Genomic DNA, 16,508 nt, shown 5'->3' on the forward strand with positions numbered 1-16,508 from the left:
TACTAATTTGTTCTAGCTTTTTAAAGATTTAATGTTTTAAATTTTAGGCCACTTCTCTATTGTGTAGTTATTTTGAAAAAAGAAAAGTAGTTTAACAAGAGGAAAAAAGTAGATTTGAATTGATGTCTCTTCTATTAAGCTAAAGATTTTTGGTGTTTGAGCTTGTGGTAGAAGCAGCATGACTATGTTTGACATTTATTACTGGGGTGGTAGTAAAGTGGAGATGTTTTTGTCAGTGCATGTATATAATTTTTGAAAACTAGAGGGCAGCAGCACTGTGTAATTCACAGGGACAAGACCTTCAGAGCACACAGGATATCTCTGAGCAAGCCATAGGCTCGGTGATGACCTCTGTATTAAACCCAGGCTTGGCTTTACTTTTAAATCTAAGCCATGGTAAACAGATCAAAAGCCATTCTGAAAGTCTGCTCATTGGATTTTATAATTTTGCAGGAAACTGCTGGACTGAAGGTTGGTGTCTCCAGTCGTATCAACGAGTGGTTGACCAAGACCCCAGAAGGCAACAAATCCCCTGCTCCAAAACCTTCTGTAAGTAAACTTGAACAACCATCTCTTCAGTAGGTGGGCTCTCCTGGGGCAGGGGATGCTTCTTCCACCAGCCTTTGGAGGAACTCTGCTTTGTGTCCTCTGGGCAGCTCACACCCCTCTGGCTGCTGACTCCTTGTGGTCAGAAAATGGGAAGAGGAAACAGGGAAGTTCTCACCTTAAAGCTCAGAGAAGCACTTCTCTGGTAGAGCATGGCTTTAATTTACCTCCTGTGAAAGGCTTACCATTAATTTAGAAATGACCAGCCACAGAGCCCAGATTGCACACTTGGACACACTTGGAGTTTGGCCCTTGCCCTGTAAAAATCTTCCAAGTATGTTTTAAAACACAACAGAAATAATTTATTTTTTTATGAGCCTAAATGTAACTCCTAATGAAGGTCCTTTAGCCTGCCCATTAGTTCAGCAAGGATCAGAGCAGAAAATGCTGTTGAGGTAATAAACTGGGAATGTGGGAAGCAGCAGGAAGAGGGAACTGTGGGGTGGGGAAGGTTAAGGATGAGGGACCTAAATATCCATACCGGAGAATTGTTTGTGATGTTAATGATTTAACTTCAGGATTTTGTTAAAGAACTGATTTCTTCCTGTATCTTTGTGCAGTGTTTTTCTGCCAGTTCACCTGCCCTTTATGAAAAGTGCAGCCTGAAAAACACTTTCTCATTTCACACTCCTGTTTGTCCTAAAGAGGAGTTTGAAATTTGCAGCATTGTCCACTACGGAATCTGCCTCCAGATTTTTCTCTCTTTTCTTTTAAGTTGCATCTTTTAGACAATGTAAAACTAATCTCTTGTTTTTCCCTCAGCCAGCTGTTTCTATCTATGTCTTAATTTCCCTCTTTCTCAATAGATTGTTCTTTCTTCTTTCAATGTCTCTGCTTGAAGGAACGTGCCCTCCTCCTATTCTTCTTCTTTGGGGGTCTGTTTGCTAAGTTGGTCAGGTAAACCTTTTTATAATTGACTATGAAGGTTTATATACATCTATAATGTGTGTTTTGGTTTTTTTTTTTTTGGTCAGGATTAATCAAAAGGAAGGGTAGAATTTCTTATTTAAGCAAATAACTTCTCACCCACATCACATTCCACTGAAGTAAAGAAATGTTCAAAGTTTTTGTGACCATCAAAATTTTTGTGGGTTTTGGAAGAATATTGAATTCAAGGCAGAGGAAAGATTTCAGTTTTACAGTGAACTGAAGTCACAGATCCCAAGTTATTTCAGGACTATGGAAATGAATTTGTGATGATGTCCCCTGCAAATGGCTTTATGATAAGGTCAAAATTGCTTTCTTCCTTCCTCTCTTGCTTCTGAGCTGCCTTTTTAAAGAGCAAAATTGGCTTCGAGTTTTAATCATCAGCAACCCTGTGTGGCTGCAAATTGTGATCAGTTCTAGAGGGTCTCTGCTGGGTACAAATACCCCTTGCAGGAATCTCATTTCCATTCATCACTGAGCATTTCACAGGTAGAAATTCTCACTTGCAGAAAACTTACCTCCCTACAGATCTTCCAGTACAAAATCCTGGAAGTCATGCAGGACTTGAATTCTTCCTGAAAAGGAGAGTACTTATGTCCAAAATTGTTTGAGTCTCTTGTTTGCCAAGCACAGAGGTGGATATCAATCCAGCTGCCCAGCAGATGCCATTTTCATTTGCAGCCCTCCTTTTCCCCAAGAAGCTAATTGACAATTATATGGAGTTTTGATTAAAGTCTCAATAATACTCTCATTTTCAGAGATTCTTTATTCACTTTACCTCATCTGTTTTTTGGGTTGTTTTTTTGTTGTTGTTGCTTTTTTTCTATCGAATTAGTGATTGGCACATCCTAAGGTTGCAAAGGATGCAATGGAAATTTAAATGGATATGAAGGGCTACAGTGATAAGTTCTGAAATCTGTATTTAAGGATGTAGAGCAGGATCTGCTCTTCTGTTGTATGAAAACTCCAACTCTGTTTTTCACATATTTTTTAAAAGAAAATATTTTTATTTTGATCTAAAATCACCAAAAAAGCTACTTTTGAATTCCTCCCTAGCAGAAATACTCCCCTGAAAAAATGTGGGTTTTTTTTTCTGCAAAAATTGGATTTTTAATTTGTTTTTTTTAAATCTGAGGGTGCAATGACTTTTCACTACACTTCCTAAGTTGAACATACTGAGTTAAGACCAGTCTGTGCCATATGAAATTGATGCAACAGGATTGGTTTTTGTCTCAAAACATGGATATGTGTGGAGTTATTTTGTGAAATATAATTTTTATAACTGATAGAAAATGTAATATTTACCGCTGGTGGATGTTCCTCAATTTCTCTTGTGAGGAAGTTGTATTGTAACTTTTTCTTTCACAAGTGAAAATAAACCTGAACTCATGTTGGTTTCTGTTCTCTGCCATTAAAAATGCAGGATTTAAGACCAGGAGATGTATCTGGCAAACGTAATCTCTGGGAGAAGCAGTCAGTGGAGAAGCCAGCTGCTGCTTCTAAGGTAAGAACACTTCTGGGCAGAGTTTACAGGATAATATTCTGTTACTAACCCACCTTTTTAGCTATAAAAGAAAGAACAATGAGGTTCAGAAAGCAGTGTATCTCTTTTATATTCCTGTTTGGCTGAGCTGTGTTATGTGTGGACATCTGTTGGTTTTTGGTTTGTTTTTTTTTTTCTTGTTAGAAATAGCAATTTTCTCCTATATGGGATTTTAATTATGTGTTGTTGCTTTTTCAAACAGGTATCAGCTACGGGAAAGAAATCAGAGACTAATGGTAAGTAATGCCATAATATTGCACCTTTTTCTATAATTTAATACATATTATTACATATTTATAATATAATCATGTTATGCATATATTGTTAACATACACTATTATACGTATATTTAATAAAATAATACATACAATATTTGATGATATACATATAATAATATAATGCAAACATTGTAATACCTATTATTATACAGAAATATTGCCACATTTTTGCATAGCTGCACCTGTGTTTTAAAATTCTGCAGCTGTTCTTGTTGATGCAGAAACCCCTTTTTACCTTTGCCTTTCAAAACTCCATTAAAATATCATTGAAACATGAATGGCTGAGAAATTGCTTTTGCTGGAGCTGTGCATTGGTGTCTTTTCAGGGCAAAAATAGTTATGCTATTGTCATTTTGAAACCACTGGCTGGTGAAACACGACCTAGTTTTACAGAAAGAAATCAGCAAAATAGACCTCTTAGCTTTTTATTTTTATTTTAACCTAAAGCACCCCAAATAAAGCAAACTAAACTACTTGTATGGCTAAGAACCAGTGGGGAAGAATGGAAGTTCATTGATCAGTTTAATAGCTTTAAGGATGCTTTGCAACATCCCTTGATTCTTTGCTAAGACTGAAGTGATCAAATCGAGAAAAATTCTTGGTTTTCTACACTTGAATGTGTGCCCACCCATTTTTAGTGGTTTTATGTAAATCCAGAGGTATGGTGTGCCTGTGAACTTTTCTTTTTGGTTGAGAGCCGTGCAAAGCAGAATTGTTTTGCTCCTCTTGTCCTTTTTCAAACCAAAGTGTCAGGAGAGGGGTTTTTGGGCTGGCTCAGGGTGAGAGCACCATGGAAGGTGTTCTCCAGCCACAGGAGCAGTCCCAGCAGAGGAGTTTGGACACTGCTGAGCCTCCCCTCAGAGGCTGAAATTCTGATTTTTGTCCCTCTGGGGACCCACTCAGAGCACCCCCAGTAGAGGAGCAGAGCAGCACCCAGCTCGTGTGCTGCCTTCTTACATCTTGACCTAGAGGGCTGTGCCTTTTCTGTGCTAGAGATGTGTTTGGGTTGTTTCAAGCCATATTTAATGTGTCTCTTTCTCAGCAGGTTTGAGACAATGTGAGAAAGAACCGTAGAAGGCCACTAGAGACGCTGGACCAATCAGTTTGGGGGAAAAAAAATAAGGAAAAAGTGCTAAATTGTTCTTTTTATATTTATGTTTATTTACCAAAATGTCTTTTTTTTTTTTTTTTTTGCATTATCCCAGTTAAAACCATGTATATTAGCACTGTATTTAATAATCAGTCTAGACATTCATCAGAATAGTACTGCCTTTGCACAAGAGCCTTTATTCCTAAAGAAACCCATGCTGTGAAATATATACTCTCCTACTGAAAGTCATAAATATGTATCTGAACAGTGATTTCAGCTGGCATTAGAGGTCAACCCAAAACACATGTAAAGTGAAGTTGCTTGGGAAAGGTGTGCAGTAAACCTATAAAACCAATGGTTACTTTTGTAATACAGAAGTCTTTTTCTTTCTGCACTTTAGACTAAGGCATGGAAGAAATATCTTTAGTTGACAATGTAATATTTTCTGTAAGTTGCCCATGTCATGAGAAATACTGCATCAATAACGTGTTTTAATTTTTTTTTTTGTTTTATACTTTTTTTAAGTATCAATTTTTCCATTCTAGTTTAAGTTAATACCTAAATTTGGATGATTATGTTAGCTGACAGCGGTACTGATATTTCTTTTTGTTGTTAGTGACTAGTAATTGAATGCAGTCTAGAATATATATACACACATAGCTTTACAAAGTTTAGCCTAAAGGCACTACTAATGGTAGAATGCTTTAATATGTGCTAGAGTATTATATTTAGCAATAAACATACATAATTAGCCAATATCACAGCTTAAAAAAAAATAAAGACAAAATCACACACTTTTCTATAGTAAGATTTCATAATTGTCATTAGAGGTATGGTGAGATAAGTATAAAAAAATTTAAATGTCAGTTGCCCAGTAATGGGTAATTAAAAAGAAAGTATAGTTTTTAAAAGAGGAAAAGGTAAGGGTATAGAGGGTCAAAAATAGGTCACTTGTATAAAACGTTGTAGTTTAATTTATATAAAACTACCATAATTAAAAAGAAAAAAATGTAAGCAGAGTTGGAGCTTGTTTCAAATGACTGTACACTATATCTTGCCATCCATCAGTGCCCTACACCAGGTCCACCAAAAATGAAGTAAACCTCTGTCTTTGTGATGCTTCTTTTTACCTCTCTCCCCTGAATATCTTATTTACAGACGTTTTCATTTGTATATAGTAAACACATGGCTTTGAGACGTCAGCTTGGTTTGGATTTACATGCCCTACAGTTTGGCATTTGCATCCTACAGTGTATGGGTGGCATAAACTGAGCAACTCAGGTAGTCCCTGAGCACATTGTTAACAGCTTTGTTGTGCACCAGAACCCCCAGGACCTCCCTTGTCACCACTTCCATGTCTTACAGCATCTGGCTTCTTCCTAAAGGTTCTATTTCAACCCAAAGCTGTGCTCCCCTGCTTGGCTGAGACATCTTGTTTACATGCAGAGATGCACAGAGTTATCTGTAGGGGGTGAAGCTGTGCCTGACACTGTCTGTGAGTTGTCGTGGTTTTTGTTTGGGGGTTTTGTAAATGCTCCTCTGAGTCTTTCAAATACATCTGATGGCTGCAATAAAAACAATTTGTTCAAACGATGTATTCTGAAACTGCATCTGCAATAAATGGGATATTTCCAGCAGCAGCCCTGTTTGTTAATGAGCAGGAATGGACCAGTGGTTGTAAGTGGGATAGGAATTCTGCTAAGTCCTCGTGAGATAAGGTGAAGAACCCCTAAGGATGTCCCTCCTGATGCCACAAACCAGCTTGGCTTTGGCCTAGCAAAATCTGTCTGAAAATATTTTAGAGCAATTAACTGAGAAGCTGTCCCAGGATTTGCTTTGGTGATTTTGAAGAAGTTTTTTCCATGCTTTCCTTAGATAAAGCCAGCCCCTGTCTGAGTGTAATATTCTGGGTGCTGCCAGCAGAGCTGCAAAATCTAAGTTTACGTTTGAGCCTCCCAGTCTGATGTTGGAGTCAGCCCTGATGTTCAGCTGCCTGGGTTTTACTCTGACTTATTCCTTCCGTGATGCTGCCTTTGACTTTCCCTACAAATCACACAGGAGTTCAGTTTCTGGGTGTTCAGAGGAAGTTACAGCTTTGTTCTTTAGGTCCTATCTAGAGCTAAATCCTGTTTTGAAGAATAAGCCACAAAGTGATCTGTATGTCCTGTCCTCACACAGAAATTAGAAACTTATTTCTATCTGTATTAAAATTTGTAAAACCCCAGACTTCAGAAAAACTATATAAAATTTTTTTAAGGACTACACTGATCAACTTTTGTGGTTAATAAACTTTATTCATATAAAATTTTAGAGCTTTAGAAATACACTATGAAAATCACAAATATATAAAAAGCAATGTAATTAGAGCATTTTTTGACAGTGACTCATGAGCCAGTATGACTGACCACACTGGAAGTAACATATAAAAAACTCCATGTAAGTCCCTGTTTTTTTTGTTAAGCATGTCTCTAATTAAGAAAGACCAGATAAAAAGGAAAGGAAAGGAAAAGACATTGTCTTTTTACTAATTAAAACCAGATTTCTGCTAAGCACCTTTACAAAAACCGCACCCTTATTGCTGCATTGTTATATCAGTTAGTGGTCTCCTCCTTAAAACAGGAAAAAATAGCTGCTCATAATGATTATCAAGTACAGAAGAAGAAATGAAGATCAAGCTGCAGAGCACATCTAATCTGGAAGGAGTTAAATGGAGGTCCTGCATTTAATACTCTGCTTTGAATGGGTAGTCCTTGTGGTTGACAGCTCTGAAAAGAGAAAGATTTTGTTATTCAAGAAAAGGAAAAAGCTCCTGTTGTTCAAACAGTGCAGAAAGTATCCTGAGCAGCATTTCCCTGTTGCAGCCTCCCTCCCCTCCTGCCAGGGTACTCAGGTTCTGCAGCTGTCATTGAACTGGACACAGGCCTGGAGAAAGCCCCTGGAACAGCAATATGCTGGAGGGAACACTCCAAATGAACCTCTCTCCTGAAGATCCAGGACATGCCTCATTCAAGTTTAAAGTTTTGGTTCAGGTCATGTATGTTTTCAAGTTGGGGGGAGTGAAAATACAGACAGAAATAGGATGAATAGATAGTAAGGATAATAAGGAACGTACTGGGTCACTGGAACTGCCCTCCAGTTCCTGTTAAAGCTGAGGATGACATCCATCTCCTTTTTGGACAGTTCAAAGTCAAACACCTAACAGGGAAAGAGAAAAGAAAAAAAAAAAGGCTCTTTTTAGTTAGGTTTGAGTTTTGTGAGTAGTTAGCTGCTAAGTGTGCTTCATGCACTTAGGACTTGAGGTAGGAATGCATTAAGCACAGTTAAGCAATCCTCTTATTTCTGAGGCAAATAAGAACCCTTGAAGTCATCAAGACAGTCCTTTTGTTTCTGAGGTGCTGTTCATAGCAAGGTCTTAAATTTCTGGGTGGCTGAATCCCAACACCACTGCACTTTGTGTTGTAATTCTCACAGAGGGTTTAGGTGCTCAGGATGCGTCACAAATACTGGAACTGGAGGTAAATTTTCTGCTATGAGAGAGGGCCACTGGGTATCAACTGCAAATAGTTGCCTCACAAGTAATCATCTGAAGAGTTCTTTCCAGGGGTTCATAGGAAAAATAACTCCAAACCCTCTCACCATGGATTGAAAGAAAGAGGTATTGTATAAGATGCCACACCTTATGAGCAAACATCCAGCTGAACTTCACTGCCAAGGGGAGCCACAGCCTCACAGTGAGACAAACTCTAACAGGCCTGGTGTTTGTTCTCAGCTTGTTCCTTTACACCCTAAGGACCTGTTAACCTTTTCCCCAAGGGCAAGTCCAAACCTGGGGCTCCCTTTCTGCAGCAGCAGAGCTCAGACAGCCTGGTGTAACCCATTTCTCTCCTAGCAGGCACAAAATGCTTTCCCCAGATTTTCAAATTTCTGGATCCCCCTTCCAGTGCCTCAGGTGCTGCCTGGAAACACAGAGGGGCCATGGGTGCCCATGCTGCACAAAACCAGGCAGCAGCATTTCCCAAGGGAACTTCACCTTCATGTTCTCCTCAACGCGGTGTGGCTTGTCAGACTTGGGAATGACAATGATGTCTCTTTGGACCAGAAAGCGGATCAGGACCTAGGAAAGAACAAGGAGGAGCATGGACACTGAGGTCCCAGGAAATCTATTCAAACACATGTTGTGGATTTTTTTTTCTTTTATTTGACAACTTCTTTTTCACTTTTTGGAAGACTACCACTTTGCACACAGGAGTTTGATATGCCAGGATTCGCTCATGTATTTGACAGAAGACTGGCAAACCATAATTGTTTTCAAGCCTATGTTGTTTCTACATTGTGGCTTTTGCAGGATTTGTTTTGTTTTTGTTGTAAGGGAAAAAAAATTATGATGCTCTGGCTTGAATTAGGTGAGTGCTCACACTCCATGAGCATAATTACAGTACAGATTATTTTGGGCTCACAGGTAAGTACTCACAAAGGTTCAGCTTTTGGAAGTCCATCAAAGGAAAAATGTATTTAGAGGATTTAAAAGCTCCCTCCCCGCAAAAACCCCAGCTGTTGCCTACAATGTTTTCATCCTGCTCTCCTGTCTTAAAATATGATTGTCTTTGATTGCATGTGAACATGTGGCTTTGTTTCAAGTGCAGGTTCTGCACACCCCAGGCAACAACTAATTTGTGTGACTAACGAACTAATAGAGAAAAAGAAACCTTAAATAATTAAGCAGCTTTCAATAATTCTTTGTGAACACAAGCAGACTGGAGGCAATCAAATATGTCTCCAAATTGCAGGGCTCTTCTGAACAATAACTTAACTGGAAAAAGGAATAAAAATTTAGGAAGGTGAACACCTGAGGTAAGCATGTACCATTGCTGATCATCCAACCCAAAACCTGGCACTCAAGACCTCCTTGAAAATAGCTGATAATGTTTATGAATGCTGTTAAGAACTTGGGTAGAATGGAGAGTCAAGAACTTGGACAAATTAAGAGTCAAGTTCAGTCACATTGTAATGTATCTCTAGAGAAAGTAGCATCTGCTAGGATGCTGCTTTCTTATTCTTACCGGTCTGTAAGACATCTGTGGAGGAGGAGGAATGTTTTGCTCTGGCAGCTTACCTGGGCAGGGCTTTTATTATGTCTAGCTGCAATGTCTTTAATCTTGGGGTCATCCATAAGTGTGGGTTCCCCTGGCTTAGCCCTGTTAAAAAACAGAAAGGGTGGCAGTAGAAAGGTGATGGCTTTGCTGTAGGAGCTTTACATCATGTGACACAATCTGCATCAAGACAACAGAACTTTTCTTGTTTTAACTGTATCATTTACCTAATTTTAAAATAATTAATAATAATAATAATCTTCCTAGTTCAACTGCAGTGTTTTGTGTGCAGAAAGGCTGCAGTGCTCTCTTACCACGGGCGGTTAGGAGAGCCCAGGGGGCTGTATGCAGTCACAGCCAGCCCTTTGGATTTGCAGTACTTGACCAGCTTCTCCTGGGTCAGGTATGGATGACATTCCACCTGCAGGCACAGAAAGATGGCTGATGAAAGAGGCAGACTTTGCTGAGCTGCAGAGCATTACATTTTAAATCCTCTTGGGTCAAAGAAAACGTGACTTCCAGTGTCATGATTCAAATCTATTTTATGAAAAAATTGTTAATGTCACAGCAGTATCTAGGGGCCTACCAGAGAACAGAGCTTTCTCATGCTACATATTACCCACAGAAAGCAAAAAATAGATGAGAAGAGTGGAAGCGTTATCTGTGTGGAATGTGGTAAATGAGCCTTCCTGGGCTACTGCAGGGCAGGATTGCATTGTCAGAGGGGCAGCTCTGAATGCCTCAAGTTTACTTTCTGCTCTGATGCACCCAACCTCTCCTTGCCTCAAGAAGCCTCTTTCACTCCTGAAGGAGCTTGGGGAGATGATCTGAGCTAACCTAAGCAAGCAAGTTGATGTTGCAAGTAGATGTTTGGGTAAGACATCCTGAAAGCAACAGGAGCTCCACGGGGATGCTGCTCAGCTGCCACAAGCCATGGCGTGAGCACAGGGCTGTGTCTGTGCCCTTCACATGGTCCTGTGCACATACCCAGCTGTCTCTGAACACTTCTCTACCAGGCATGGCGACATGAAAAACGTGTACAGTAGTTAACTTTCACCTGAGCTAGTGTGGGGATTTCCCTGGATACTCCCCATCTGGAAGAGATGGGCATTCAGCACCCTTGGCTGCGTGCAAAAAGTTGCATGTGGAAGAAAATCAGAAGGTCCTTAAGCTGCTGCTGTCCTGTGATTACATTCATGAGGTATGTGGTGAGAATTTGTTATGTAATTGTACTCTTCAACCTCCTTTGTATAATGAAGCTGAGTGGTTTATTTTATGTTGAAAAATGAGTAAGTGCTGTGCAATATAGTCCCATGTTGGTGCAGAAATTCCCAGTGAGGATTTTGCTGAATATATTTAAGATTACTCTAAATATAGATTATATATTATTTATATAGAACATGCATATTATATGTTATATGAATTTAGGTATACTCTGATTATGTATATACACACACATATTAAATATATTTAGAAATACTTCTAAATGGAAGGTTCCAGCCTCATGGAAAGGGGATCTAAACAATCCTTAAAGTATGGATTCCAATCCTAACTCATTCTATGATTCCAATCCTAATCCATTCTATGATTCCAGACTGCAAGGTTAGCTGAGGAAGGGAAACAAAATTCTCACCTGGTTCATTACAGGCTTGTGCTTCAGTCCTGGCTTGTTCAAGATCCTTTCAATCTGCTCATGGTTAAAATTGGACACACCAATGGCTTTTACCAGGCCAGCATCCACCAGCTCCTCCATGGCCTAATGAGTAAGGACAACCAAGGTGGGTGTGAGTTGGTGGTATTACTGTCAAACTACATTGTTTTATTTCCCTCAAGCTTGTGGCAAATGAACAAACAACTCAGGCTAGATTAGATTACATAAAACTATCTCAGTTCATGAAAGAAAATAGAATCCTAACTGTATGAACACCCAGTAAATTAACAGCCACATCTAGATTAATCTGAAGGGTTGGTTCTACCATTATGTGTATCCACGTATTTTAGAAACACTAACTACAGTGCTGGTAGATTCCTTCCCTTTAGCCTTACTAAAACCATCCCCTTCTTGCTCCCCAAAACGAGAGATACAAACAGGCTGAAATATGATTTTGTGTGGCTGTACTTCATAGTCAAACATATCCCTCAATTTCATTTTGCACACAGATCTCTGCTCCATCTTTAGAGCTGATACTTTCTCTGAAGAGCAGCTATTGACTTACCTCCCATGTGTCCAGAAAATCTGTGTCACTGGGAATACTGTGACCCTTGTCATCCAGAGGATGCAGCTCCTCACCAGCCTGTCAAATCAAGGCAGATAATACACAGACTTTTTAAAGTGTTTTAAGTGTTGAATTTCCCACAGTGTGTCAGCACTTTGGACTGCATTTACAGGCAGCAAGTTAGCAGGTTGTTCAAACATCTTGCATAACTAAAAATGATGCTTGTCCATTAGTATTCTCTTTTGGACGAGGGCCATATTTAGCAAAATCAGTCCCTGCATGCAAGGAGTGTGGGGATTATAATAATTACGTAACTTTGGCAGACCTGGAGAGGAGGGAACAGACACTCCACGGCCCCTTTATTCTAGTTTCTTATTTATTTTACACAGATGTAGACAGGGGGAAGAAACACATTCCCTCTGTGCTATGCTTCATTTTTCACTGGTGGTTACTTAGGCCAAGCCAACATCCCCAAAAACCTAGATGTCCATGCTGTAACCACCATCCTGTGCTGGTTCCCAGAAGACCCAGGGGTCTCACACCTCCATCTCCTTCCAAAAGGCATCAAAAGCCAGACCCCTGTGCTAAAACACACCACTGCTTTAGTGACCAAATTTTTGCTGCCACGGGGATCAGGGAAGAGCCAAATGAACCCTGTATCCCAGCTGTGTGATGAAGATGGCCACAGCAAAGGTTAGAGGATGCAGTGTGTCGTAAGGAGGAAAGGTGTGGAGAGCAGAACTACCTTGAATCCCATGGGGAAGTGCATCAGGTAGAGGTCCAGGTAGTCCAGCTGGAGTGCAGCAAGGCTCTTCTTGAATCCTACCTTGACCAGGTGCTTCTCATGGAACGTGTTCCACAGCTGTGGGGAGAGAACAAGCCCCACTGTCACTTCACAGCTCCCACAGGGCGGGCCAGGGGACAGAAGCTTCTCACTTGGAGGAAAACTCCCTCCCCACTGAAGTCAGTGCATGCTGAAGATGAGGAGGCAACATTTCACTGTTAAGGCAGGACAAACATACCACAGAGCCAACAGTCCTGGAGGTGGAGTCAGGATTCCCACTTGTGAGAAGGTATTCTCAGGTATAAATGTAACCATCTGGCAAGTGCATCTGACACAGCAAAGCTGTTAGTGTTACAATTATTTTTTTCAGCCTAAATTTTGACTATTGAGCCTTATTGGGCCATAGATACCTTATTTCTGTCCCTTTTAACTGTCCACGTGGGGAACGGTTGTCAATTTTACTTCATTTTTGAAATTAAAATTCAAGTTGTTTAAATAGAAGAACAAGTATTATTAAAAGAGCAATGTTCTTTAACAAAAAAAAAAAGTTTAATGTGGGGAATCTTAGTTAATGTCAAAGATTTCTGGTTTTGCTGGTGAAAACCCCCAAACTTATTAGCTCCTTTTTGTTAAGGAGCACGTCTGGGACAAGTGGATGAAATAAGGAGTAAAGAAAACACCTATAAAATGCTTTGATTTCTGTACCTTTTCAGGATTACCATTTGTACATGACAGAGTTTTCAAATGTCTTGCTTAGCACTGATGAGTCCAGACAACTCTCTTGCCTTTTTTTTTTTTTTTCCCCCTTATCTTGGGTGCATCCAAATGAACATCTGGTACAACTGACTTAATCAATGCCAGGAAATTATTAGATCAGCAATATCTGTGATATCTTTCCTAAGTTGTCAGCAGTACCTGATAAAGCTGAGTCCAAATTGTAAATACAGGATGGGACTTTTAAGACACAACAAGAAAACCATGAAGTGAATGTCAGAGAAGGGAATAGGTCCCTGTGTTACTTTACGGGTCCAACAAGGGTTTCTCTGCAAGAAAAGCTAAGTGCCCAAATAATCTTGCACCCTTGTACCTTGGTGACAATGAAGAGGTCCTCCCGTTTCACAGCTCCCTCCTTGATCTTCTGCTGGACCGCGTTCCCTATCTCATGTTCATTCTGGTAGAAGTAGGCACAGTCGAAGTGGCGGTAGCCAGCATCAATGGCAAACTTCACCACCTCTTCCACCTTTCCTGGAGGAGCCTGAAAGCAGACAGAAGCCAGCCATGAGCTCTGCCATGTCCCCCTGGCAGGTCTCAGTGCTGTGACAGCTCCTCAGTCCCCTTTTCCAGCTGCTCCTGGAGTTTGCTCATCACCTGTGTTTAATTGGAACCCGGCGGAGTTTCCAGGCGCAGCGGCGTTTCTGCACGGAGCAGAAAGGAGTTTGTTTCTGCAAGAAAAACCAACTCTGCCGCTGCCAGCAGCGCAACCTCCTCTGCCATTTCCCCTCTTTGCTCCCTAGGTTGCCCAAGCAGTTTCGCCACTTCACCTTCCCCAAATCCTCCCCGCCAGGGCGGGGTACCCAGACCCCCCCAGACCGCGACCCCATCCCGGCGCTGCTCGCCGCTGCCACTCGCTCTTTTCGGCCCGATTCTTTCGCTTCCCCTCTTTTACTCTGTGCCTCCTTCCACCTTCCACGACCCCTAATTTATATGTTTTTTTGCCTTTTCCCCCTTGCCTGCTGCTCCCCCCGCGCCTGGCATCCCGCCCGGTTACACAAGCGCCGCCATCCCGCCCGCGCAGGGCACGGATCCCGCGGTTAGAGGGAGCGCTTCCCTCTCTATTCTCTCGTTTTTAACTTAATTCTCATCCCGGCATCTCCCCCCGCATCCCCACCCTCCCTACCTGCCAGGTGCCCAGCCCCAGGGCGGGTATCTTCATCTTGTTGCTGAGCTCCACGCAGGGGATGGCCATGCTGCCGCTGTCCGTCTGTCCGTCCGTCGCTCGGGGCCGCTATAAGGCTCGGAGCCGGCCCCGCCTCGCCCCTCCCCGTCACCGCCGGCACCCACGAGATGCCCGTCAGCCCATTGCAGGATTTTCTCCAGTGGTGGCAAATGGACTGAATTTTTCATGTTTTTGCTCAAAAATGTTAGGCTCGTCTGTTGTTCAGAGAGGAATTCATTAAAAGGGAACGTGGACCTTACCTTTTAGCTCATTTCTTCTGCATTCCCTGTGTTTGCAGAGGGATGGGCTCCCTGCTGGACCATCAGTCTGTGTGAAGGAATCTCTTCCCTGGCCCCCAGTTAAAATTTCACCCAATTAAAATTCCACCCAGTACTGGTCAGATGCTCTACAATGGATTTGTGATTTGTCAACACGGGGTGCTTTAGTCCAATAACCCTCCTGCTTTTTGCACAGGGTGAAAAGTTGTCATAGCTGAGACAGTCACAAAGCAACACTCCATTTTCAGAAGGTTCAAACCTGTTTTTATTATAACATGCATGCTTTTTATACATTCTTACAAAACTCAGAAGTTTACACTTTTACTCATTCAAAGTGATTATTGGAACAGGCAGTTGCAGCTTTCTCTTATTTATCCTTCTTTCTTGGTTTCTATGTCAACGAATTTGTTGGAAAATTCTTCCAGGGGTAAACATGGATCCTCTAATCAAACTTCTCTCTCTGGCTCACAGGAGTCCCTGTAAAACCTCTTCCACAAAAAGTGGTATTTAAAGGTGACAGGAGACTCTGTGTGAGTGCAGTGCCTCAGAAATCAAGAGGCAGAGCTTGGACAGACAGGGCTGCTTGGCTGGCAGCTGTCTGGAAGAAAAGATGCTTCACACCATGGAGCTGATATAAGTTCAACACCCTACCTTAGGCATCTCACATGTCACAGACACTTTGTGTTTATTTGTCACAGCAGGGATGCTTTTCTGCTTGAGTCTACTTTTTCCCTTTTCCTTATATTGCTATAAACTCTCACTTGCTCCCTGCTGATCCCTGACCACCAATTTTAATGCTATGGAAGTTCTGCTGGTGTCATCTTGTGACTTGTGCAGTGTAAGTGAGAATTAAATATTTTATACTTAGATTTTAATGTTTGCTTACCAAAATATAGAACAACCATGAGTTATTGAGTCGCTAACTGATGTTGGACTTTGATTTGTTAAAATTTTTTGTGCATTTTGGTTATTTAAGCTGCTTTTATGAGACAGTATTTTTAGCTGGCTAGCAAATGCATGTTCTGGGTTTAAATATAAACAAAATCTCTTCCTGGTTTCCCTGGCCTGGTTTCTAAGCCATTGGCTTAACCAAGCCTTATTGTCATTTTTCTGTTGCCTTGGATGTCATCACACATTCCAGAATGGGAAAAAAAACCAAAAAAAACCACTGATATGATGTAGAGATAGAGAAGCAGGGAATCAGATTTTTCAAAGTGGCTGATAATTCCAGAATGGTCAAACTGGAGCAGCAAGAGGAGGTGTCTTCTATTGAAAACAAATATGAAAAAACACATAGCTCATACAACCCCACCCAAAACGAGAAAAAGGCAAAGCTAGTGTGAGAGATGTGATGAATTTGATGGAAAAGAAAGATATAAAAAAGAAAAAAAGGAAAGAAAAGAGAAAAGAAAGAAAAGAGAAAAGTCTGTTGAGGTTTTATAAATTTAGTAATGGTACATTGTTTTTGAGGCCAGAGAGGACCACACTATTCTTACACTAATCTCCAATTGCATTGAAAAGATTTTATACCAAGCCTATGTCATATCTGTATTACTTAATTTTTTATTAAAGGCACTTGGGTGCAACAGCAATAGGAACTGATTAAAATTATGTACAGATTAGCCTAGGAAATGCTGAGATCGAGCTATTAATTGCTATTTATTGCTTTAATTGCAATAAATCTTGGTGTGGAAGGTATAAACCCCACATAATTGCCTTTTTTCTTTTTACCCATTTGTTTAACAGAGCCATCAACAATT

General features: G+C 40.8%; 2 protein-coding genes across 13 annotated transcripts in view; one reads left to right on the forward strand and one right to left on the reverse strand.

The window, feature by feature from the left end:
- CALD1 (caldesmon 1) overlaps nt 1-6,084 on the forward strand; it is a 211,457-nt gene extending 205,373 nt beyond the window's left edge. For 10 of the 12 annotated variants that reach the window (XM_064421336.1, XM_064421338.1, XM_064421342.1 and 7 more), the window contains 4 exons: nt 454-549; nt 2,957-3,037; nt 3,279-3,312; nt 4,397-6,084. In XM_064421336.1, the coding sequence (XP_064277406.1) occupies nt 454-549; nt 2,957-3,037; nt 3,279-3,312; nt 4,397-4,428 (243 nt within the window). In that variant the 3' untranslated portion in view covers nt 4,429-6,084. Of the gene's footprint in view, nt 1-453; nt 550-1,412; nt 1,504-2,956; nt 3,038-3,278; nt 3,313-4,396 lie in introns of those variants that run through there. The other 2 variants (XR_010362826.1, XM_064421343.1) reach the window with 2 other exon arrangements.
- Nucleotides 6,085-6,717: 633 nt separating this feature from the next.
- LOC135301102 (aldo-keto reductase family 1 member B10-like) lies at nt 6,718-14,570 on the reverse strand. Its single transcript, XM_064421347.1, has 10 exons — nt 14,432-14,570; nt 13,622-13,789; nt 12,496-12,612; nt 11,751-11,828; nt 11,168-11,290; nt 9,849-9,955; nt 9,558-9,639; nt 8,475-8,558; nt 7,557-7,639; nt 6,718-7,209 (listed from the first exon to the last, which is right to left on the reverse strand). The coding sequence occupies exons 1-10, from the start codon at nt 14,498-14,500 to the stop codon at nt 7,167-7,169; spliced, it is 954 nt and encodes a 317-aa protein (XP_064277417.1). The 5' UTR covers nt 14,501-14,570; the 3' UTR covers nt 6,718-7,166.
- Nucleotides 14,571-16,508: the final 1,938 nt, after the last annotated feature.

The sequence above is a fragment of the Passer domesticus genome, chromosome 5, assembly GCF_036417665.1.
Source record: "Passer domesticus isolate bPasDom1 chromosome 5, bPasDom1.hap1, whole genome shotgun sequence".
Lineage (NCBI taxonomy): Eukaryota > Metazoa > Chordata > Aves > Passeriformes > Passeridae > Passer > Passer domesticus.